Consider the following 23,592-nt stretch of genomic DNA (forward strand, 5'->3'; position numbering starts at 1 on the left):
AGAGAGCAGGAGCGGGGGAGGGGCAGGGAGAGAGGGAAACATAGCATCCCAAGCAGGCTCCAGGCTCCGAGCGGTCAGCACAGAGTCCCAGGCAGGGCTCGAACCCACGAACACGTGAGCCGAAGTCGCTTGCTCAACCGGCTGAGCCACCCAGGCGCCTCTGTACTTAAGACCTTTTAAGGACTATAGTTGTGTACTTAAAAATACAAACAAAAAAACCCAAGGCCACTGTCCCAGTGACACCACTTTCGGCCGCACTTGGCTGTCAGCCTGGGGAAGGGTCAGCCCAGGGAAGGGTGCGTCTCTGCCTCTGGCGGAGAGAAACGGATCAGAGCCCGGGGCAGAGCACTTCAGGCAAGCGACTCCGCGAGCACGCCCAGGGCACGCGTGCCCCCTCCCTCCCCACGTGGCTACTGCGCTGTAGAGATCGCATTGCTCAGATGGGCCTGTCACCTCGAAGTGCGCTCGCAGGCTGACCCCCGATTTCCTGCACTGAGAAAACTGGCCCAAAGCTACCACGCCCTCAGAACTATCAGCTCCAAGAACTGCAAAAGCCTTCACGTTTAAAACAAACCTGAGCAATGGCAGTGAACTCGGGGCGCCTGGGTGGCTCAGTGGGTTAAGCGTCCGACTTCGGCTCAGGTCATGATCTCACGGTCTGTGGGCCGCGTGGGGCTCTGTGCTGACAGCTCAGAGCCTGGAGCCTGCTTCGGATTCTGTGTCTCCCCCTCTCTGCCCCTCCCTCACTCATGCTCTGTCTCTGTCTCAGAAATAAATAAACATAAAAAAATTTTTTTTAAATAAAATAAAATCGAGTGAAAAAGGAAAGAGTGAAGCACGTATCCTGCCGTTTCAGTAGGGCTGTGTTTGTAAGTGAGCGTCCTGCTGATAAACAGAAATAGAAAACCACCATTTAACCAGCACCACGCACCTGTTGGTTTCGGTGGGAATGTCCAGGCGGGGCTGCGATATGGTCCCATCTGCCGCAGACGGACCTTCCAGAGCCCCTGAAAGCAGTTCCGCCAGGGTTCGTTAGGAATATGGCGGATGTTGGCTAACGGGCCAAGGAACATCACTTGCTGTGCCCGTAGGTAAAGCAGCTGTGTCCTTTCGTAGTCAAGCTGCCAGGGGCTCATCCTCCTCGTGCCACCCTCCCGAGGTTCCTGTCACCTCCACCCAAACCAGCAAAACCCTGGGAGTGCTGTGGGCCCGCCCGGCTCAGCTCAGCTCTCAGCAGGTGCCTGGGGGCTGACAGTGAGGCCGGGGCTTTCTGGGGGTTTTCCTGCCCGGAGCGGCCCCTTTCTGCACGGACCCCTGCCGCTGCTCTCCCCCAAGGGCTCCAGTGCCGGGTAACTCGGGCTTTGCTTTAGATGATGTGGCCATTATCTCTGAGGCCATCCAAGTGACTTCCAAGTGATGCAGTGTCGACATGCCAGGGCCCACGCTCACTTTCTCACTAGCGTGTAAACGCACCATCCAGACGGACCCCGCAACGCACCTGGGAAGCCAAGGTCCAAGTGGAAGAGGACGGAGACGAACGAGCCCAGCCTGGGTCCCGCCGGGCGGGCGTGTGGCCGAGGGCACGGTGCCAGCCGCCTGCGGAGGAAGGATTAGGAAACAAAAGGCCGCTGAGGGTCCGGTTTCCTCAAGCTGGCAGTGGCCGTTCTCGCCCTGAGCCGCCGCGCCAGGACCCCCGCTGTCTGTGGCGCGCAGTCAGGAAGCGCTCGACAATGGTCACCTCCGCCCCACGGGGTGGTCACAGCAAGAAGGGAGATGCCTGAAGCCACCACAGCACGTGAGCACGGACAGCTGGTGCCAGCCTCACCTTGGAGGTTGGTGACAGCACACGTGCATCCGTGTATTCTGCTACCGGAAAACGAAAAATACTCGGGAGCCCTTGTGTGTTACCTTTAGAGATCGTCACGTGCAGGCATTAAACATTCTGAGCATGTATTTCTGGGCTTTTTTGGGTAACCGAGTTTTGCTTCAACCCCGTCCTGTCTCTGCGTTTTCTCGTGGGGCCACTACCACTTGGAGGGCTGACTCGTGTTGTGGTGACTGTACAAACGTCACCAGCAGTGTGTCCACCACACACGGCCCTGGGCACGGACCCGACGCCACCTTTCGTGAGAATATCCCGCAAATGTCCCTAGGAGGCAGAGCCGTGCCAATCCCCAGGAAGAAAGCAGTACGGGCGGGAGCCGGCCCAGGCCTCGGAGTCCTTGCCGCCTGGAAGGCTGCCACTGCCCGAGAGCAGAGTGACGGCTAACCGGTCGGTCTTCTCCTGACAAGGATCACAGACGACCTGGATGCCCACTTGTGGGAAGTGTCCTTTCTGCTGCTGATAGACACTGGTCATTTTAAAGCAACCAAGAAGCTTGAAAACAACAAGAACAAAAACAGAGGAATTCTGCTCCGGAACGTACTTTCTCACATCAGTGTTGATCTGGGTGAGACCAGGACCCAGAGCCCCGCAGTGGAACGCTTCACACCTTCTGGTCTCGCCCGTACCCTCCCTCCGACCCGCAAGCACTCGGCTCTGCGCAGAGAAGGCAGACGGCTGGGAGCTTCAGACCCTCGGAGGGAGCCAGGGACAGGATCGGTGTCCCCTCCTGGTCCCTCGCTCCTTTCCCCAGGATGGTGAGCCTCCCTGCAACCCTAGGGCACCCAGTACCCGCCCCCCCCATGCAACTTCTGCATCGTCTGCATGGACCTTCATCCCATGTGTTCCTCCGTGTCCATCTGCAGGTTTCTTTTTAATGTATTCGTCTATTTTTGAGAGAGAGAGAGAATCCCAAGCAGGCTCCGTGCTGTCAGCACAGAGCCCGACGTGAGTCTTGAACCTACGAGCCATTGAGATCGTGACCTGAGCCGCCCAGACGCCCCTGCAGGTTTCTGTCTCAGGTCAGGAACACCTGCTGGAGAAGGGACCGTGCTGGCCCCTGCCTGCCTTCTCAGGTGTATGGGCAGGCCCACTGAGGCAGCCTGTAGAACTGTGTCATCAGGCCTCCTGCTCTCAGGTCTGCAGTGTCTGCACCACGATCCCCGAGGCTCTAGGGACAGCTGTCCCTTCAGAGGCGGGAAAGGCCCTTGCTCCCCAGTAGCACGTGAGACGGGCGGACGAGAATTCTTGCAAGGGACAAAAGAAAGAGGAAGATCCCAGAGGCGCCCGGGGGCGCAGTGGGTTGGGCTTCCGACTCTTGATCTCGGCTCGGGTCACGATGTCACAGTTTGTGGGTTCGGGCCCCACATCAGGCTCTGCAATGATGTTGCAGCCCCTGCTTGGGATTCTGTCACGCCTTCTCTGTGACCCTCCCCCGCGTGTGTGCGTGCTCTCTCTAAATAAATAAAATTGAAACAAAACCTTTTTTAAAAGAGTAATATCCCAAACCAGAACGCCAGCGGTGGCTGGCACCGGAGGGCGGCCGGAAGCCCCAGGCAGGTTCCAGCTGGCACTTTCCACACCCTGCGGTCTGAGGTTCTCACAAGCGACGTTACCTGCACGACTGGAACCTGGCGCTCTCACTTCGCTAAGCCAGTCCGGGCTCTCGTCGCTGGGTCCTCTCTCCCGACCCCCGCTCGGGTCAAGTGCGGAGCAACGGGCCTGAGGGGACCCCGGAGGCGGCGCCCCCTCGCCTCCAGAGGGGAAACGGGAGCACAGGTGAAAACACTCCGCCCACGGTCTCGCGCCTTTAAAGAGAGTGACCGCGAGAAATGACTCGGATCCGCCTGCCGCTCTTTGCCACAGAAAGCGGTGCCGCCATCCGTGGGGAGAGGTGAGCGCTGTGGCCTCCCCCCACCCCGGCCGACTCCCCGGAGCGGCTGTTGGGCCATGGGCTCCCCTGCTCGGGCGCCCGCAGAGCTGGGGACACGCGCCTGTCCGCTGTGGGCTGTCACCCGACGGCTCTCGGGGGCGCGGCTCGGCTCGCCATCAGCTACCCCACGGCCTGCTCCGGGTGCCACCCGTGGGTGCACTTTCTAACGCCGCCCGCAGGAAAGAGCGCGTCCTGAGTGACCGCCCGCGCCTTCCCGACACCGGCCGTCCAGCTCGCCGTCCCCCGGCCACCTTCCTCGTTTTCCAGGAGCGCCACTCTACGCACAACGCTCTTTCCAGGGACATTCTAGTTCTGCGGTTTTTTAGCCCAGCAAGATACTTAATCACACTCGTTTGACAAATATTTAAATCATTTATTGCCATTAAGTTCCAGCAGCTCAATATACACACTGCACGGAAATACACACTTTTTCAAAACATTGGCAATGAGATTGGAGTATGTGGCCAGCCGTCGGTCTCGTGGTCATTAGTTAAGAATTCTGAGTACTTAAATGCTAATAATTACAAACGATGTTCTCGTCGGTTTTTCATTAAGTAAATTCTAACAGGTACTATACATATTACCGCAGATAAAACCATCATCGGGAATTACTAAATTGATTGCATATTTTGAGCTACTCTTTATGAAGAGAAGTAAAATATTCGGTACTTGTAAGGCAGCAGAGAGTTGGCTTCGGGACTCTCAGCTATTTCTAGAAAAACTGGTTAGTAAAAATAGTAGCCAGCCTGTTTTCCTTAGCGAGCCTATCGTGAGGCAGACTGACTCAGCAGCGGCATAGCTTCCCTTCCAACAGCTGGTTTTTCATTTTCCCTTGTTATGCCGATGCCTTTTTAGTCATCCTGGAAATAAACACAAAGAGAAATTCAGTTTGAGACAAATTTCACTGGGGCCTCCAAGAACTTGGATGACTTTGAGAAGACACCTTTACATTTATTAATGTAAACCGAAAATTTTATGAAAACAGCAATATCCTACTTCCTGTTAATTTGCATGTTTTAATAAGCAAACCTGCAGTGCACTCACTGTTTTCAGTTCGGCAGCATATTTTTTTTTTTTCAACAGCGTATTTTTGCTCAGAGTCCAGCTTCCCCCACAGCTAACGCATCATCTCTGCACACACTCACGCCCGGTGCCCCCGACGCCTCCAGATTTGAGTTTCGTTCTCCGTAATTTCTCAAAACGGAAGTGATGAGACCGGAAGGGGCTTACTCGTATTTGATAAGGCGACTCCCCTGAATGAGCTGGGCGACTTCGTTTGTGGCGTGGCAGGCGAAGAGAAGCCAGTTTCGAGGCTGCACCTTGTAGGCAAATCTCATGAACGTCAAGGAGTAACAGCAGAGAGCTGCCAGAAACATCAAAGCGAGGCAATGACTTACGGCTCAGCAGACCCCGAGCTGCGTGCTCGGAGGTCGGGGCTCAATCACCTTAATCGGAACAAGAATTTCTCCTGCTAAAACTCGTGGCAGATGAAGAAAGTCACTGCCTAAATGCTTCCGTGAATGGGAAGCTCATCCTACATTTTACTCTGCCGCTTGGTGCCTTACTTACTAAACACTCTAAGGACAGTCTGTTGGCTGCAGCGGCCAGTAGCTCTGACCACTTCCTGTCCCCCCAGAACTGTTTACGGCCCACCGTCTGGAAGAACTGCTACTTAATCCCGCAGCAATACCTTAAGGACAAGTAGCGGGGCTCCAAGTAAACTTAAAGGCACTTCCTCCAAATAGAGGTTCAAGAGGACAGTTTTTAGTTGCGTGCCCATCTGAAAGGCACACAGGACCCCAACACTTTCTAGATAAATATTTCAAAACAACTCTGCTTTTTCCTCCCCACGGGCAAGCAACGCCGTTCCAACGCCGTGTCGCTCTATAGGTCGCTTGCGAACAGCGCAGCGTGGGAGCCATATTCCGCGTGATTCTATGCGTGAAGTCCCCCCAGCTGTTCCCAGTCGCATCCTTACCGAATGTCATCCGCCCACTGATAATCTCTGGAGACTTTTTCATGTCATTGATGGCAGCAATGGGAAGACCCCAGTTGGCTACAGGGCCCCAGAAGTGCTACAGAAATGAGAGGAGGGAAAGGGAAGAGGAAAAGGGTAAGGCGGGCGTGAACAGCTGCAGCCCTCCTAAGTGATAACGCAGATGATGGAAATGCGTGAGGACAGGTCTTCACCGCGCGTGCGTGGTGTGTGCGTGGCCTGCAGGCCAGTTAACATCCGGGCCCTGACGGTTCAAGGGTCAGCCCAGAAATGGGCCGCTCTTCAGAGGCGAGCCCAGAGGCAGAAAATATCTGGCAGCTTCCCACCAGGGAACTTTCAATCCGATTAACTTCTCACCCCATGCCCTCCTGGCGCAACTTAAACCTCATTACAACTATCCTCCGCAAGGTAATGTTTAAATCTATCAGCCCCCCTCCCCCTTCAAATGCTCATTAAGAGATCTGTCACTATCCCTTACCATGCAGATCCTAAATTGGGTATTTTTTCTGAAGAAAGTACCCTAAGAGGGGAGAACCTGCTTTTCAGCTTGTGTGAACTAGATTAAGATCAGAGAGCCTGGAAATCCGCACTCAGAACTGCCAGATCCTAGGAAATTAAGGTTGGAAACTACTCTTGACGGCAAAGCCCCGCCTACGTGCCACGCTGTGACCGCGGCCGCCCCAGAACCAAGAAGTTGCCCGTGTTTAACAGCAGCGGCACCCAATTTGATAAAACCGGCTGCTGGCTTTTCCAGTACGTTAAAAATTGTTTTATGAATGTGCAATTTTCAGCACTTTAAAATATGAAAGAAACCACACGTCATTGGCCAAACACCCTTCTTAGTTTTCAGAATATTAAGCAGTAATCTATGCAGTGCCGCCCGCTGGAGCATTTAAGGCAAATTCAGGCTGCTGAATCCGTTTCTGACACCGACCAGGAGTCATTAGAACCCAAACTCCCATAAGCAGCGGGAGACCAGGGAAGTCCAAGAAAAATAGAGGAGAATGACACCTGGCCGGACAGGAGAGCATTCTGCAGGGCTTACTTCGCATGCTAGGTCTGAAACATCAGAGCTCCCACGGGGCCGGGACGCGAGGCACTGACAGTCTACAACCGAGTCAGGACCCCGCAAGCCAGACACAGCGGGTGCAAACGATCTCCGGGGTTCTGGGCGGCTCTAGTCCTCTTGTCTTTAGACCGGATGTTATCTGGGTGAGACACACCTCTAGAACCTTAACTTCAGTACCTGAATGACGGGTGGCCGCTGTCCCTTCTCTCCCCTCCATCCCAGACGCCTGGTGACGGAGGGCCCCCAGCCTTCCGTCTCCATCTTCCTCCCTTCTCCACCTGTCCTTTTCCTGGGAGTCCCTTCATTTTCCAGCCACCACCCCAGTGTCTTCCTTTCCTCCTTTCTTGACCAGGCCTTTCTCCACTTTGGTCTAGTTTCATCTTTTTCTAGTTAATCTTTCCACAGCTCCGCACTGCGCGGTGGCCCAGTATCTACTTTATCACGGACGGCCTCCGGGCTGGAACAGCCTGCAGAGTTTGCCTAGGAGGGGCTTCCCCCACCGGGCACACAGGCGTCTTCCCTCACGGCTGGGGCCACGGACAAGACCGGGGCAGAAATCCCACACCCCCAGCGGCCCTGGGGTTGTCCGCACAAATGACGGGATTACAAATTCCGGTGCGAGGACTTAAGCGTGAGGCAGAGCGCTGCAAGTCGAAGGCTATCTACACACTCGATTATGAACACTGTTTCTTAAAAAGAACATGAAAGGTAAAAATAACTTGAATACTCGTTCACTAAGAGATCTAGCCTTGGAAAGTCAGTAACGCACCCTTCGCCTAGTACACGCCTCTAGGTGTCACTTCCCTGTTTGGAAATACGTGTTTGGCCCACGCCCGTCAGCTCAGCAGTCGAGGCACTGGTCCCGCCAGGGGTTAGCGCCCAGAGTGGACCAGGTCACCCAGGGGGACACCGGGAGAGCCACCAGGCACGGTGGCTGGATACGCTATCTCAAGCAAAGGCGGCCGGGCCTGCCGTCCATACCTCTGTTAGTGCAGAAAGTCTGCAAAAGCCTGAAATGAAGGAGAACAATTTTCTTACCGTACTATTTGGTGAGGAGTCACCAAGGCGCAGACAAGAGACATGGAAAAAAAAAAAGAGAGAGAGAGAGATCAGCTGCTTTGAAAGACGTCTGTTCCTCCAGGTTCCTGCGACCTCCCGCTTCGCTCCGGTTCCCGCAGCAGAGCCACAGGTGAGCAAGCACACTCTTCTCTCCCTGAGACGTGGGGGTAAACCCAGCAAGAGCGCTGACCTCCGTTTCACGACACGGTCTAACGCCGAAGCCTCAGAGCGAAGCTGTCCCGCAGAAACGTGATGCAAGTGACTAGCAGCAGCCACACGTTAATTTTAAGATTTCCAGAAGCCACGTTCACAAAAGTAAAACAAAAGAAGTCGATTTTACTAAGTTCATTCTGACGTACCGGAAATCTCTTAATCTGAACACGTAATCGAGAGAAACTTATGAATGGGCTATTTTACAATCTTTTTTTGTACTAAGCTCCTGAGATCCGGTGCGTGTAGACATTCAGGGCACACCCCATTTGGACTGTGGCCACAGCGGAAGCGCTCACGGCCGTCAGGCTGGACGGCACAGGCTGAACGGGGGGGCGTTTCTCTGGAAAGGACAAGCAGGAGAGAGACGCGGTGACGCACAGCTCCGGCAACGGCGAGCTCGCCGTTAGGAACAGGTTATCGCCAGAAGGAAAGCCCCTAAAGACAGGCAAGTAGTTTTACACTCTGTTCACTTCTAAAACTCTGAACGTCAAACAGTGCCCAGCATTTGCCACGCATTCAACAAGTCTTTGTTGAATGAATGAACAGTAAAAACTTTCCAGTGATTTTTTTTTTCTGAACGTTAAACTCGGTACCATTTAAAATACGTCAAGGGCCACCTGGGTGGCTCAGTCAGTTGAACGTCCGACTTCGGCTCAAGTCATGATCTCACGGTTTGTGGGTTCGAGCCCTGTGTCAGGCTCTGTGCTGACAGCTGGGCCTGGAACCTGCTTCAGATCCTGTGTCTCCCTATATACGTATACACACACACACACACACACACCTATGTGTGTGTGTGTGTGTGTGTGTGTGTGTGTGTGTGTGTGTGTATCCATCCATCCATCCACCTCTCTCAGGAAAGGGGGTAAATCTCTAGAATAAATCTGCACAGACCATCACTGACTCAATCATTAAAGCACATGCCTTACACCTCAGAATTTACTTGTTCAATCTTAATTCATTCTTCTTAGCCGAAATTCAGAAGCAAGAATGAAGAAAGGGAAAACAAAAAGCAATTTCTTTTACTCCATCAAGAAAGTATATGAGAAAATTTTTAAAAATTAAAAAAAAAAAAGATAGGGGTGCCTGTCCAGCTCCAGTTGGTAGGGCACACGACTCTTGATCTCGGGTTGTGAGTTCAAGACCCACTTTGGAGATTAAAAAAAAAAAAAAGATAACAGAGATCCAGGAAGTTCTTGATTCAAGATCCTCATTAGGGTAAGAAAATCAGCCAAAGAAGAGACAGCAGGCACCAAAAAAAGATTATCAGAACCCAGAGGATTTGGGGCGCCTGGGTGGCTCAGTCGGTTGGGCGGCCGACTTTGGCTCAGGTCATGATCTCGCGGTCAGTGAGTTCAAGCCCCGCGTCGGGCTCTGTGCTGACGGCTCGGAGCCTGGAGCCTGTTTCAGATTCTGTGTCTCCCTCTCTCTGACCCTCCCCCGTTCATGTTCTGTCTCTCTCTGTCCCAAAAAATAAATAAATGTTAAAAAAAAAAAAAAAAAAAAAAAAAAAAGAACCCAGAGGATTCAACACGGCATAATAATAAAGAATAAATGGGTCACTTACTTTTGCCAAGCATGATACTATATTGTCAAACAGCTACCAAAGCACAAAAGATAAGTAATTGTCCAGGACCACACAGCCAAAAATGACGGGCGCCAGGATTCTAACTCACTGTTCAAACTCATCACTTGGGTCTGACATTACCATAAATCACATCTGACGAAAGCTGTCAGTAATTACTTAATATTAAGACCCTACTTAGGGGTGCCTAAGATGCTTAGTTGGTTAAGCGTCTGACTTCAGCTCAGGTCATGATCTCACAGTCTGTGAGTTCGAGCCCCACATCGGGCCCTGTGCTGACAGCTCAGAGCCTGGAGCCTGCTTTGGATTCTGTGTCTCCCTCTCACTCTCTGCGCCTCCTCTGCTCATGCTCTGTCTCTCTCTCCCTTAAAAATAAATAAAAACATTAAAAAAAAAAAAGGCCCTACTTAAACGTCCTTGTAATGCCTTTCATTTTTTTCCATTCTATATCCAATCAAAGTCCACACTCTTGCTACGGCTACAGCCTATTCCCTAACTTCTGTTGCTTGGTGCAAAAAAATGAACATTTTAAAATACACTTGGAAATCCACATTAGTAAGAAAGACATTTCAATCTTACTCATACAACGTGACAGACGGAATTTTATAATCTGTATGAAATAGGATTTTATATTTTTGCTGAAACACTCAACCGTGTTGTTAAAATAATTTTTATGGGGCGCCTGGGTGGCTCAGTCGGTTGAGCGTCTGACTTCAGCTCAGGTCGTATCTCGTAGTTCTTGAGTTCGAGCCCCGCCCTGGGCTCTGTGCTGTGAGCACGGGGCCTGCTTCAGATCCTCTGTCCCTTTCTCACTCTGCCTCTCCCCCACGTGCACTCTCTCTCAAAAATAAATACAACATTAAAAAAAAAAATTCAGGAACAGCTTTAGTTTAGAAGACCTCTGTCTCCCCTCAGTAGGTCGTAAGGACCCAGATCTTCCGCTGGTAGGGAGTGCAAAGTCGGTAGAACAAGTCACTGCGGAGGGGAGGGTGTGCAGACCCTCACTTCCGATGGAAGAGAGAGGTGATGAGGTTTTCTTCCCGGGGCTTAATTCTCGTTTGCAAAGCACAGCAGCTTGGGAGAACACACAGGGAGAGCTTTCCCCTGTAAGTTCTAGGGGGAGCAGGTTCTCCTTCTAGGAGAAAAAGCTCAAAGAAAGATCGCCTGGTGGGGCGCCTGGGTGGCGCAGTCGGTTGGGCGTCCGACTTCAGCCAGGTCACGATCTCGCGGTCCGTGAGTTCGAGCCCCGCGTCCGGCTCTGGGCTGATGGCTCGGAGCCTGGAGCCTGTTTCCGACTCTGTGTCTCCCTCTCTCTCTGCCCCTCCCCCGTTCATGCTCTGTCTCTCTCTGTCCCAAAAAAAAAAAAAAAAAAAAAAAAAAAAACGTTGGAAAAAAAGAAAGATCGCCTGGTGAGAGTTCTGATACCAGGCCTTCAGCGGCCCTCCACCCCCGGCTGTGGGGGGCATGCAACCCCACTGCTGCCAACAGCCGCAGCAGGGCAAACACAGCCAGCCTGGCATCTCGCTCCATCCAGTCAGTCCACAGAAGTCATTTCAGGTCAGGGTCACAGAGCTTCACAAGATTTTAACCTTTTCCAGAACAGTATAGAGTGTTTCTGATCTCTCTCTCTCACACACACACACACACACACACACACAGTGGAATATAAATTACAAATCGCATGGTGATTGGGAGTCTGAGTATTTATTTTCACATCCCTCATCCAGTTTAATGTTCCCAACAACCCAACCAGAAAGGGCATGATCATTAAACCCATTTCACAGGCAGGTAGCCGAGGCCCACTGGGATTGGATTTGCCGGGGATCCCTTGAGTAGGAGCCACTCTTCCGTCCGCTGCCCCAGGAGACAGCACTCTTCCCCGGGCACTGCCACTCTCTTCCTCATTTAGTCAAGACTTAAGTCAAAGCAACACTGGAAAAAGTGTGCACACAGGAAACCACATGAAGTTAATCTTAGGAAGAAAGGTTAAACCATATCAAAATATCGAGTTAAAAAGTCCGGCTCTGGGAAACCTAACTGCTAGGAAAAAAAGACAGAAATAGAAAATAGTAAAAATAAGAAAAAAGCAGGGCTCACTTCCTTGAAAATATATTTTAAAAGCATTTTTTTAATGTTTATTTTTGAGAGAGATAGAGCACGAGTAGGGGAGGGGCAGAGAGAGGGAGACAAAGAATCAAGAGCAGGCCCCAGGCTCTGAGCTGTCAGCACAGAGCCTGTTGTGGGGCTCGAACCCACGAACTGGGAGATCATGACCTGAGCTAAATAAAGTTGGACGCTAAACTGACTGAGCCACCCAGGCGCCCCGAAAATAAATCTAACAAACTGTTCTTAGGTAATAGGACGTTACCTAAAAATCAGTATTTTTTCTTAAATGAATAAGGTGTGACCACTTTGTTCTCAGTTATTCCATACAATTTTATCCTTTGCTGTACCTAATGATCAGGAAGGCCCATTATCCAAAGCAGAAAACAGTAGGAAAAAGGGAACATCCCAAGAGAAACTTAACCGCAGGACTGAGAACTGACCCTCCCAGGACTACTTGCTCAGATTTCCCCAACACGTTCCTCTGATAAACCACCCCGCTCCACAGCACGAAACATCTGTCCTCATTGATCACGGTCCTACTTAAGTACAGAAACCCCCTAACGGAGAGCCGGGGGTGAAGCTTGCTTCAAGTTCATCACAGGAGAGCCTGAATTGCACCTCTCACCCTGCTGCTCCGTAAAATTACGAGTAAACAGTGTTTGCAGAGTTCAGGACTTAAAAAGGAATTCTTTTCACATTGGCAGAGGTTCAGTTGCCCTCGCGCTGTACCTTTTGGATGGTTACAGGACTCACTTGTCCTCAGTGGTCCTCATTTAGCCTCTTCACCACGCTATTCACCATTGGAAAACAAAACGAAACAAAACAAAAAAAACAAGGGCGCCTTGGTGGCTCAGTCCGTCAAGCGTGGGACTCTCCATTTCGGCGCAGGTCAGAATCTCAGGGTGGTGGGACTGAGCCCCAGGTCCAGCTGCTCACCCAGCGTGGAGCCTGCTTGGGATTCTCCCGCCCCCCCCCCCAAGACAAAACATAGCCCAACACCTAGGTTTTAAAATCACAAGACAGGAAAACCAAAACTAAAACTCCTAAATATTTAAAACTGTTTCGGGGGCACTAGACTGGCTCGGTGGGTAGCGCCTGCAACTCTTGACCTCAGGAGTTGTGAATTCAAGTCCCGCCTGGGGTGTAGAGGTTACTTTAAAAAAAGTTAAACATCTCTAATATCTGGTTGATATGATATAATATAATATAATATAATATAATATAATATAATATAATATAATAATATATAAAGCTCGTAAAGTTATACTAAATATTCTGAAATAAAAGCAACAGTCTCAAGACTCGAGATGGAAATAGAATGTAGAAAGTGTGTCTTGGGCCCTTTCACCCGCAAATGCCCTTCGTTTCTAACTGGAAAGGAAGAGTGAAGGGAAAATCGAGCAAGGAAAAGCATGTCCTTGGAGACGCGCTGCTTTACTTTGGCCGTCAGAATATTCGTGCATAAAAATATTTGAGATTGGATTCCCTTCCCCGCTCAGACTGAAAGTCCTCCGAAGCCGGAAAACGGAAAGGCGCGCGGGGCCCGGCACAAGTGATCGCGGGGACTCCAGGAGGGGCGATCGCGCGCACCTGCGGCGCACCTGCAGCAGCGCCCGCGTCCCGGACGCGCGCACGCTCTCCCGGCGCCTCCCGCCGGCCCCTCCCAGCCCCACACCTGGGCGCCCAGCTGCCCCGCAGGTGCCGGGAGGCGACATCCGGCCAGGAAACCGCGCCAGGGGCCAGGGTCCTCGGCGCTGCCCGGAGCCCGCCCCGCTGCCCCCCCCCCCGCTGGCCCCGCCGCCCGGCCCCCGCGCCCTCGTGGCCCCGCGTCCCGGGCGGCGTCAACCCCGACCTCCGGGAGCCCTCGGGGGTTCCGGAGGTCTGGCCCGGGGGACTCGTCACCTCATGAGGTAGTCCCGAAAGTCCTTGCTCCGGACATAGTCCGCCGCTTTCCGCACCAGCGCGCCCGCCATGGCCGTGCCCGACACCAGACACCCCGCAGTGCCCCGGCCGCCGCTCCTCGGAGCCCAATGACACCCAGTCCAGCGAACAGCGGGAACGCCGCCCCCGCCCCCGGGGCCCGCGTCACGACAGCCGGCTCCGCCTTACGGCCGCGCCGCGCCGCCGGGCGCTCGGCCTATGGGAGGGCGCAGGGCGGGAGGCGGCGGCGCGGATTGGCTGGGACCTGCTGCCGTAAAACGGCCGGGGCCGGCCGGGGATTGGCTGGCGCTGGCTCAGCCCCGGCCACCGCAGTCCTCTGGCGCGGAGGTAGCGGTCGGTGGCGGCCGCCCGAGGGTCTGTGTCGCCGTACCCGCAAGGGCACCTTGGCCGGGCCGGGGTGCGCCCGGAGTGCCCGCGTGGGCGGCCCGGGTGCGCTCTGGGTACGCCCTGTCGGGGAGGCGGGACAGGAGGGTTCGGTCGTTCGGGTCTCTTTTTTAATTGTCCCCCCTCCCCCGCTTTTTTATTTGCTGGTTTGAGATGGGGGGAAGGGCAGAGAGAGAGGGAGACAGATGATCCAAAGCAGGCTCTGTGCTGCCTGCGCAGAGAGCGGCCGGGAGCCTGACGCGGGGCTAGAACTCAAGGAGCCGAGAACATGACCTGACGCGGAATGGGTTGCTTAACCGACTGAGCTCACCATGCCTTTTGGTGAAGGTGTAGGGGACGGGCGGCAGGCAGTCCCTGGTAGGAGCCTAGATTGGATGTCAACACTGCTGTGGGCGGTTGGTGGCGTGGATTGACGTTGGCTATGGACACGCCCTTTGGCCCCGCCGGCCCTTCTCCAGCGGTTCCCCCCCCCCCCCCCCCCCGACAGGCAAGCTGGTGCAATTTCAGATGCATTATTTTTAATATGTCCACCCACAGGGAGGGTTAGATCACGCTGCGTCCATTCCACTGAATCATGTAAGCAGCTCGGAAGGGGAAGGGTGCTCTGTGTGTGCCGTTATGGAAAGAGCTCTAAAATGTGTAAGAAAAATCAAGGGGCAGAATCGTGTGTAATGTGTGCTACTCATTTGTGCATGGGGACAGAGAAAATCTGTAAGTTTGTTTCCAAAGTTGAAAGGGACGTGTTAGCAGGGACTGCCTCAGAAGATGTCCAAGTGCAGAGGGCTGGAGAGAAACTGCCTTTTCACCGTATACTTTTTTTTATTCCTATTGAAATTTGTACAGGAAACATACGCTATCGAAAATAAACATCAGGGGCGCTGGGTGGCTCAGTCGGGGAACCTCCGACTCTTGATTTCTGTGCTGACAGTGCAGAGCCTGCTTGGGAATCTTTCTCCTTCTCTCTCTCTCTCTGCCCCTTCTCGGCTCACTCTCTCTCTCAAAAAAAAAAAAAAAAAAAATTCTTTTTAAATGGCATTAAAGAAATGCCTTTGAGAAGTAAAATAGCAGGGCTTTGAATCAGATTCATTTTCTGTTCAGGGTCTCCGTGGGTCACACCTGACCTTGATCTTGTTTGAAAGTTGTCTGAATAGGCAGCACTGCCATCCCAGAATAACACAGGAAGGTCGGTTATGTTCAGCTGGTGGTTCAAGGTGAAGGAATAAATGAATGAGCTGAGAAAAAACAAGAGGGTTGATTATTAATAGCGCTATGATTATTAGCGCCAAAAAGAAAACCGCAGGCCCAAGGTGGAGTCACTTGCCTCCAGTCCTGCAAACCAAGACTTAATTGCAGTTTCAAACTTTCCGGGAGTGGAATTTGAAGCCAGCCAATCTGGAATTTTCTGGCCAGTATCAGTGAGGTAATAGGTTACCTGGGCCCTTTCCAGTCCACCCTGGCCCCCAAAGGAGATGACCTAATGTGCGTGGTAAGACCCCTTGCCCTTCCCAAGGTGACCTTGCCTGAAAGCATCTTTTCTTTTGCAAGTAACTTCTTGCTTCCCTCTTTTCTATAAAAACGTTCCTGCCGGGAGCCGATCCGTCCAGCCTTCCTGATGGCACAGCCCGGGTGGTTGGCGGAAGGGCAACGCACGGCGCCCCTCCGAATGGGCAGCTACTGGTATCCCTCCTGTTACTCATCACGGCCATCCCCATGGTCCAACTGGCATTGATGATTCAAAATAAACCCATGGGGCAAACTCGGGGATGATCCCCAGGACAAAAAAGCAACCTTTTATCCAGCGGGTGCCATCCCCGCTTGCCCGTCCCCTAAAGGAAAGATAGCCCCATATGTTTCCCAGCCAGGGAGGGGGGCAAATGGGTTCGAGAGCCCCACTCCGGCCACAAAGGAATGTATCTATGGATACAAGTGACTCCAACCCCTAGGCCCACTTGGCCCCCAGGAGGCATCCCAGATGGTAACTGGACCTGGTGGGTTAAGGTACAGAATGGTCCATTAGTTCCCAGGTATACATTGTCTCTCTGGGAGCGCATAAGGCGTGGGTTCCCAGGGCCCTCTTGGCTCCCTCCCGGCACCCCAGACCAAAGCAAATACTTTTGTTCCTTGTACCGCAAATTGTTCAAAGGAACAATTGAACAATTAAGAAGTCCTGTCCCTGTCAATGTTCCACTTGAGGTGTTGAGAGCTGGATGGCCTTTCATGAAAATAGCAGAGCAAACGCTTTATAAACTATAAGTAAACGTAGATACATAACGAAAGTAGTATGAAGAAATTAATCAATAAGCAAAGGGGAGGGGCGCCTGGGTGGCACAGTCGGTTAAGCGTCCGACTTCAGCCAGGTCACGATCTCACGGTCTGTGAGTTCGAGCCCCGCGTCAGGCTCTGGGCTGATGGCTCGGAGCCTGGAGCCTGTTTCCGATTCTGTATCTCCCTCCCTCTCTCTCTGCCCCTCCCCCGTTCATGCTCTGTCTCTCTCTGTCCCAAAAAAAAAAAAAAAAAAAAAGTTGAAAAAAAAATAAGCAAAGGGGAGGAGGGAATGTTACAAAGAAATAACCATGAGGTTCCTTAATGGGTGATGACACAAAGGAGCATTTTTAGAATTAGGTAAAGCCAAGAAACATAGATGATGCACGCCACAAGGGATAATGCACGTAATGCCATGCTTGCCACAATAAAGCGGCCTGTCTAACACACTGCTGTCGTCTGTGTGCATTTGTTATTTTTGCCGACGCCGTTCATCCTTCGGGATCCCCTGGACCTGCTGGGGCTGGACTCCGGCACCTTCCATTTTGACGTTTATTTATTTTTGAGACAGAGACAGAGCATGAACGGGGGAGGGGCAGAGAGAGAGGGAGACACAGAACCGGAAGCAGGCTCCAGGCTCTGAGCCATCAGCCCAGAGCCCGACGCGGGGCTCGAACTCACGGACCGCGAGATCGTGACCCGAGCTGAAGTCGGATGCTTAACCGACTGAGCCACCCAGGTGCCCCATTTTGGACAACTCCTTGGAGCACGTCTCTCCTGGCCGGATGGAATGCTGCCCAATTCACGAATCGCTTAATAAAGCCAAGTAGATCTTTAAATTTTACCTCTTGAGTTTTGTTTTTTAATGCTCGCTACCGTGTGTTAACCGCTAGGCACTTTTCCTACGTTAGTTCTTACAACCCAGAGGGGTGGGAGCAGCGTAAAGAAACTGAATGGCTTCTTGAATAAAACCGAGGTGCTTCTGCAGGGTTCGTGGGAAGGGTCCCTCCCCAATACCCAGTGTGAGAAGAGGCTCCTGGTTCTCACAATGGCTCAGTCTTATCTCCTAGTATTTTCTTTTCCTCAGGAGCGGTGGATCAGAAGAATCCTCTGCAGATTCCTAGACCCCCTCAAGCTTAGAGCTTCAGGAGATCTGGAGGGGAGCCTCTGAAAGCTGGTCAGTGACAGCGCGTGGAGAAACACGACTGAGGGCTCCTGTCCCCAGTTCCTGGTGTCACCGCCAGGCCAGCTTCTGAACATTCTGCTTGCCACAGTTGGGCCACACTTGGATCTTCGAGGCTTCTGTTAAGTTCCCACTGCGTGGAAGGTAGGAGCTAGAGGATTTAATTAAAGGAATATATAAAAGGAATAACGCTCTGCTAAGCAGCAGCTTCCCCGAGATCTGAATCTGGCTCTCTCTCTAAGGGCTGTGCTTTCTTTATTTCATGTTGCCACAATTAGGACTTCTTCCATGTAAATACGTATCTTTCCTACTTCAAATATGGAGCAGGTAATATGGTCTAATGTATAAGAGAACACAGCAGGAGGCAAGAGACCCAGCTACATTATTTCCTGAAATTCTAGAAAGGCCTAGAAAACCTCACCCGGTCCCTACATGGACAGAGTATGGAAAGGTAAAAATGCAAACATCGCTGGCTTGAGTCCCAGGTTTCCGGAAGAGGCTGCAAAGGCCTAGCATCGAGCCAGAACCTCATATGCCTAGAGTTCTCAAAGTCCAGAAATGACGGGCACACACAGGGCTTCCCTGTTGACTATGAGGAACAGGAACTGTGAGCTCAGACAGATTGAAGTCAGAGGAGGGGGGAAGCTGGCCCTTAGTTACACCGCACCCATGTGGGCCGGTGTTGTGTAGGCAGTCCATATACACCGTATCCAGGGCGGTGCCTGTGTGGGTAGGGGGGTCCTCAGTGGGCGTCCTGTGGAGGGTTTCCTGGCAGGCAGGTCTGTGATGCCTCACACGGTACAAGCAGTCTTCTCTATGGCAGTAAACTTGCCATGTTTTTTTCACTTATCAAAATAACAAAAAAAAAAAAAAAAGGAAAAGAGGACACGGTCGTTCTGCTTATGAACTAACACACTTAATTACACAGGTTTTCTTCTGGAAATGGGGATAATGAGGACCATGTTGTCCATCGGGGACAGCTATTGTGATGACAAGAGGCAATTTCCGAGGAGTACTTGGGGGGTGAGTACGTGTTTTATAAACATAGATGTGTGACCGGGCTCCTGGGTGGCTCAGTCGGTCAGACCCCTGACTCTTGATTTCGGCTCAGGTCACGGTCTCAGTTCATGGGATCGAGCCCCATGGTGGGTTCTGCGCTGACAGCACAGAGCCTGCTTGGGATTTTCTCTCATCCCTAAGGACTGTTGGTGGGGGGACCCCTCAAGATAAGGGAAGGCAACCTGGCTGTATGCGTACGTAACATGCCTCACGACCCTGTGACATGAGGCCACCTAATCAGACCGCGTGACTGGGTGTTACCATGTATGGGAGACAGGCAAGAAAAACATTTATAAAAGACTACACCTCACTGCACTCGGGGCTCAGCTTTTCCAGTGCGAACCCAACCGAGCGTTGCCGGCACAAAGTTCCTTCCTGGAAAGAAACGCTTCGGTGTCTCGACTCTGTGCGAACCTCGGTTCTCGTTCCACTCTCTCTCTGCCCCCGCCCTGTGCGCACTGTCTCTGTCGCTCTCTAAATAAACGTTAAAAAAAAAAAAATTTTTTTTTAACGTTTATTTATTTTTGAGACAGAGAGAGACAGAGCATGAACGGGGAAGGGTCAGAGACAGAGGGAGACACAGAATCCGAAACAGGCTCCAGGCTCTGAGCTGTCGGCACAGAGCCCGATGTAGGGCTCGAACTCACGGACTACGAGATCATGACCTGAGCCGAAGTCGGACGCTTAACCGACTGAGCCACCCAGGCGCCCCTCTCTAAATAAACGTAAAACACACACACACACACACACACACACACACACACACACATTCAAAACATAGATGTGTTGTTACGTCCTGCTGCCCATCTATTGCAGCCCAACACCTGCCTTACATGGATTCCAGCTAGGTAACACACATTAGTTTGATTGCTTTAGTAATTTAAAGAATGCAGTAAATGAGTAAGCCAAGAAACTCGGGAGTTCAGTGAGAACCGGGGGCACTCAGAGGCCAGTGTACCGTCTGGAATATGGATGTGTACTTTCTTGCCTCCTTAGCTCTTCAGGTCCTACCTGTAATCAATCCATTGTGCTGCCCCCAAGGCTTGAATACTTCGAGATCAGCAGCCCCTGCCCCACGCACTTTTCTCCTGGGTCACTGTTCTCATACTGATGAGGGAGCGTGGGGCAAGCTGAGGGCAGAGGACAGACTAACAGCACCCAGCGCCTCAGGTGGGATGTATGTGTGATGTTCCTCGGACTCTCCTGGCTGCCCGAGAGCAGGGGAAAGGAAAGAAAGCAAATGTCTGACTGATGGAGATCATCGTCATACAGGACAGGGGGCTCCTTCAGTTTATGGAGAGCTTAGTAAACTGCAAGAAAGAGGCAATCTAGGGGCGCCTGGGGGGCTCGGTCGGTTGAGGGTCCAACTTAGGCTCAGGTCATGATCTCGCAGTTCGTGGGTTCGAGCCCCGCGTCGGGCTCTGTGCCGACAGCTCAGAGCCTGGAGCCTGCTTCAGATTCTGTGTCTCCCTCTCTTTGCCCCTTCCCCGCTCATGCTCTGTCCCTCTCTGTCTCTCAAAAATGAATAAACGTTAAAAAAAAAATTTTTTAAAAAGAGGCAATCTTATCCACAGAAACCTACAGACTCCATTTCCTGAAGCCCTAATATCACCCTCACCAAGATGTAAGGGGGTTTAACTGCTGGCCATGGTGGTGTGGGAAAGAAAGGCAAATGAAAAATTAAATTCCCTTACTGCCTACAGCCCAGCTACAAGTCCTTGAAACAGGCAGAGTGACCTTCCTCTAGGAGCTCAGCTGGCTCGTTGATAACGTTGCTGGGGGGCAAAAGGGAATCTTGGCTTAACCTTAGCCTGACCCCCAGGATCCCATGAGTCTACTTTAACTAACATATAAAAACTCATTTTGGAAACCTCCTTTATTTCAACTCCCCCAGGATACGTGCCGGCAATCATACTCCAAGCTTATGGCCCCTGGTATACATCTGAAGGGTCTCATGACTGAGGTTTTACTAAACGGTAATAAATGGTGTTTTCAAGGTCCTGGAAACCTTGCTTCCAAAATGCCTTAGAGACTTGCTCTGTCCCTAACCCCCTCCCAACTTGAGGGTATTTCATGAGTCACTCACCACAACCCCAGTGCAGCTCTTTCTGCCCACGGGTCCTGTCCCTGTGCTTTAACAAAATCACCTTTTTGCAGCAAAGACATCTTCAAGAATTCTTCCTTGGCCGTCGGCTCCGGACCCCACCATCGCCCCAAAGCCCCATCAGTACTGTTCCTCCAGAAGTCACAAAGAAATGGCTTCACGGGCAAGGAATCTTCATTTTGCTCGGCAGTTCAGGAGTTTCCTAGGCATAAACGGTAAAGGATATGGTTTATGATAAAGGATAAAGACATAAAGGATAAAGGAAATAGAGGCATCACTAGTTTGCATTCTGTACTGAAATTGGAGCCACAACCCTCACTAAACACTAGACACTAAACCCAACCCCTGCAAGGCGAGAGGGAACTGGGTAATCACAGGATGCCAAACTGTCACCCACGGATCGCCCACTGCTGGTCACAGGGAAGAAGAGGCCGACACGCTTTGTGAGTATAGACAGCTTTCTCCTACCACGGTGTTCTTAGGGGCTTCAGGGGAAAAATGAAGCTGGTGGAGGGCAGGGGGTCCTGGGCCAATGGAGGGCAGGGTTTCCTGGGCCAAAGGCATTTAGGAAGCGTGTGAATCCGACAAGGTTAATTTTTTTCTGCAGCTCTTTTGAGAGCCTTTATGAAGCTCATGTGAACTGTGATGGCATAAAAGTTAATCCATGGAGCAGTTACCAAATGTCCTTAACCAGAGAGCCCTTTGGAAGGAGCATCTCGTGGGACTGGCGGTCTAGGGGCTCCAGGCCCCGTGCCCGGCCGCCAGGGTGTGCCGATGGAAGAAACCAGGCCTGCCAGTCAGGTGAACAAATCCTGCCACTTTTTATTTAGCTGCCTGCATTTGGCAAGTTTTTAAAACTGCCTAGGCCTCGGTTTTTAATCTATAAATGGAGCCAATATCGCACCAGATATGCAGTTGAGTTTCTGTGCCTACCTGCGAGCCCCCTTCTGCTGCTGCTCTGTTTTCTAATCAGTGAGGGGCTGTGAATGTTGGAGAAAGGTGGGGGGGGGGGATCTCAACTTCTCTCATACAATGGTTTGGCTCTGAGTGTGGTGAAAACACCCTGTGGGGACAAGTTGCTCTGGGAAAAAGGACTGAGGCTGCCTCCCCTTTGACCTCACGCTTCCCTGTCGGTTCTTCCTTCCAGCTGGTCTCTTGGCTTGGGGCGAGGGCCCTTGAGGGCAAAGCATCTCCTGGCGGAACCGAAACTACCCCTTCGAGCATCAGGACGGAGCTGAGCCGGCAGGACCAGCCGGGATCACTGGGAGACAAGCTGCCTTTGACCTTCACTGCCCACCTGCACAGACCCACCTCTGCCCCACGTTCTCCTCGAATACACCTGCAAGTATCTTTGGCACTTTGGAGACCGTCTTTGAGACGCCAGTCCGCCGTCTTCTGGAGCTGGCCTCCCTGAAATCAGTCCCTTTCCTGTTTCTCCATCACTCCTTTCCCTGCCTTTGGGTTTTGCCAGCAGCGAGTGGGCGGACCTGGTGTGTTTGGGGCCCTGGGCCCCGGCTACAGCCACATCCACAGAAGGGGTAGCTCACGTGACTGACTGCAGACAGTCCTTCTTCTCTGTGCAGCAGGACGGAGCGGCCACGGGATGAGCTCTTGGGTGGTGACGGCAGCAGCCTGCAAAGCCCCCTGGTCTGCTCCGAAGCTGGCCGAGACTCTACCTTTTGTGTTGATAGAAAAGGAAGCCGTGGGGAGGGCCTCCCAGTGACTAAACCCAGGACAATCTGAGTATCAGAAAGAACAAAGCCTGACTGCAGGACCCTTAAGGGAAAACCAAAGGATGTAAAGGAAGACCACAGAATGGGAGAAACTTGTTGCAAGTCATATATCTGATAAGGAACTATTTTTTTTTTTAATTTTTTTTAACGTTTATTTATTTTTGAGACAGAGAGAGACAGAGCATGAACGGGGGAGGGTCAGAGAGAGAGAGGGAGACACAGAATCTGAAACAGGCTCCAGGCTCTGAGCCGTCAGCACAGAGCCCGACACGGGGCTCGAACTCACGGACCGCGAGATCATGACCCGAGCCGAAGTCGGCCGCTTAACCGACTGAGCCACCCAGGCGCCCCATAAAGAACTATTTAAAGAATAACTTACAACCTTGTAATACAAAGACAGCCCAATTAAGTAACAAGCAAAGGACCGAATAGAGGTTTCTCCAAAGAAGACACACAAATGGCCAATAAGCTCACGAAACTTATTAGCCATCAGGGAAATGATAAAACCACCATGAGACCCCCCCCCCTTCACACTCTCCAGAAAGGCCACAGTCAAGAGAGTGGAACACAACAGGTGTTGGGCAGGACGTAGAGGGACGGGAACCCCCACTCGCGGCCGCTAGGAGTGCAAAGTGGCTTGACTGCTTTGGAAAACAGCCCGGCCGTCTTTCCGGGGTGAAACACGGGGTTGCCACATGACTCAGCCACCCCACCCCCAGATACACACCCAAGAGAACTGAAAACATATGTCCACACAGCACTTGTATCCAAATGCTCATAGCAGCATTGTAAATAACAGCCGAAGAGTGAAATCAACCCAAATATTGGGTCAACTGAGGAACAGATAAATAAACTGTGGACTAGCCACGCGATGGATTATTACTCAGCAATAAAACGAAACGAAGTCCTGGCACGCGCTACGACGTGGATAGATCTAGCAAGCACAGTGCTTATGAAGGAGCCAGGCACCCAGACCGCACGCAGTATGAGGTCACGTATATGATGTGCACAGAGTGGGCTCATCCAGGGAGACAGGAAACAGACTAGCGGCCGCCTGGGGCTGCGAGGCTTGGGGCAGGGCCATGC

At 52.1% G+C, this 23,592-nt stretch overlaps 1 protein-coding gene and 1 long non-coding RNA gene across 3 annotated transcripts; one reads left to right on the top strand and one right to left on the bottom strand.

Moving 5' to 3' along the window:
• Window positions 1-4,167: 4,167 nt before the first annotated feature.
• Window positions 4,168-13,927, bottom strand: MPC1 (mitochondrial pyruvate carrier 1). 2 transcript variants are annotated; one of them, XM_042987513.1, is made up of 5 exons: window positions 13,743-13,927; window positions 7,919-7,922; window positions 5,794-5,890; window positions 5,046-5,178; window positions 4,168-4,675 (listed from the first exon to the last, which is right to left on the bottom strand). In XM_042987513.1, exons 1-5 carry the CDS (start codon window positions 13,811-13,813, stop codon window positions 4,651-4,653), a joined length of 330 nt encoding a protein of 109 aa, XP_042843447.1. In that variant the 5' UTR covers window positions 13,814-13,927; the 3' UTR covers window positions 4,168-4,650. The 2 variants fall into 2 exon arrangements, with proteins under 2 accessions (XP_042843447.1, XP_042843448.1); XM_042987514.1 differs by lacking the exon at window positions 7,919-7,922 and having other exon boundaries at window positions 13,743-13,802.
• Window positions 13,928-18,544: 4,617 nt separating this feature from the next.
• On the top strand, window positions 18,545-22,589 carry LOC102967385. Its single transcript, XR_006217391.1, has 3 exons — window positions 18,545-18,633; window positions 20,827-20,988; window positions 21,921-22,589. It is a non-coding gene; the product is annotated as an uncharacterized LOC102967385 (long non-coding RNA).
• The last annotated feature ends 1,003 nt before the right edge of the window (window positions 22,590-23,592 follow it).

Source organism: Panthera tigris, chromosome B2 (genome assembly GCF_018350195.1).
Source record: "Panthera tigris isolate Pti1 chromosome B2, P.tigris_Pti1_mat1.1, whole genome shotgun sequence".
Taxonomy (NCBI): domain Eukaryota; kingdom Metazoa; phylum Chordata; class Mammalia; order Carnivora; family Felidae; genus Panthera; species Panthera tigris.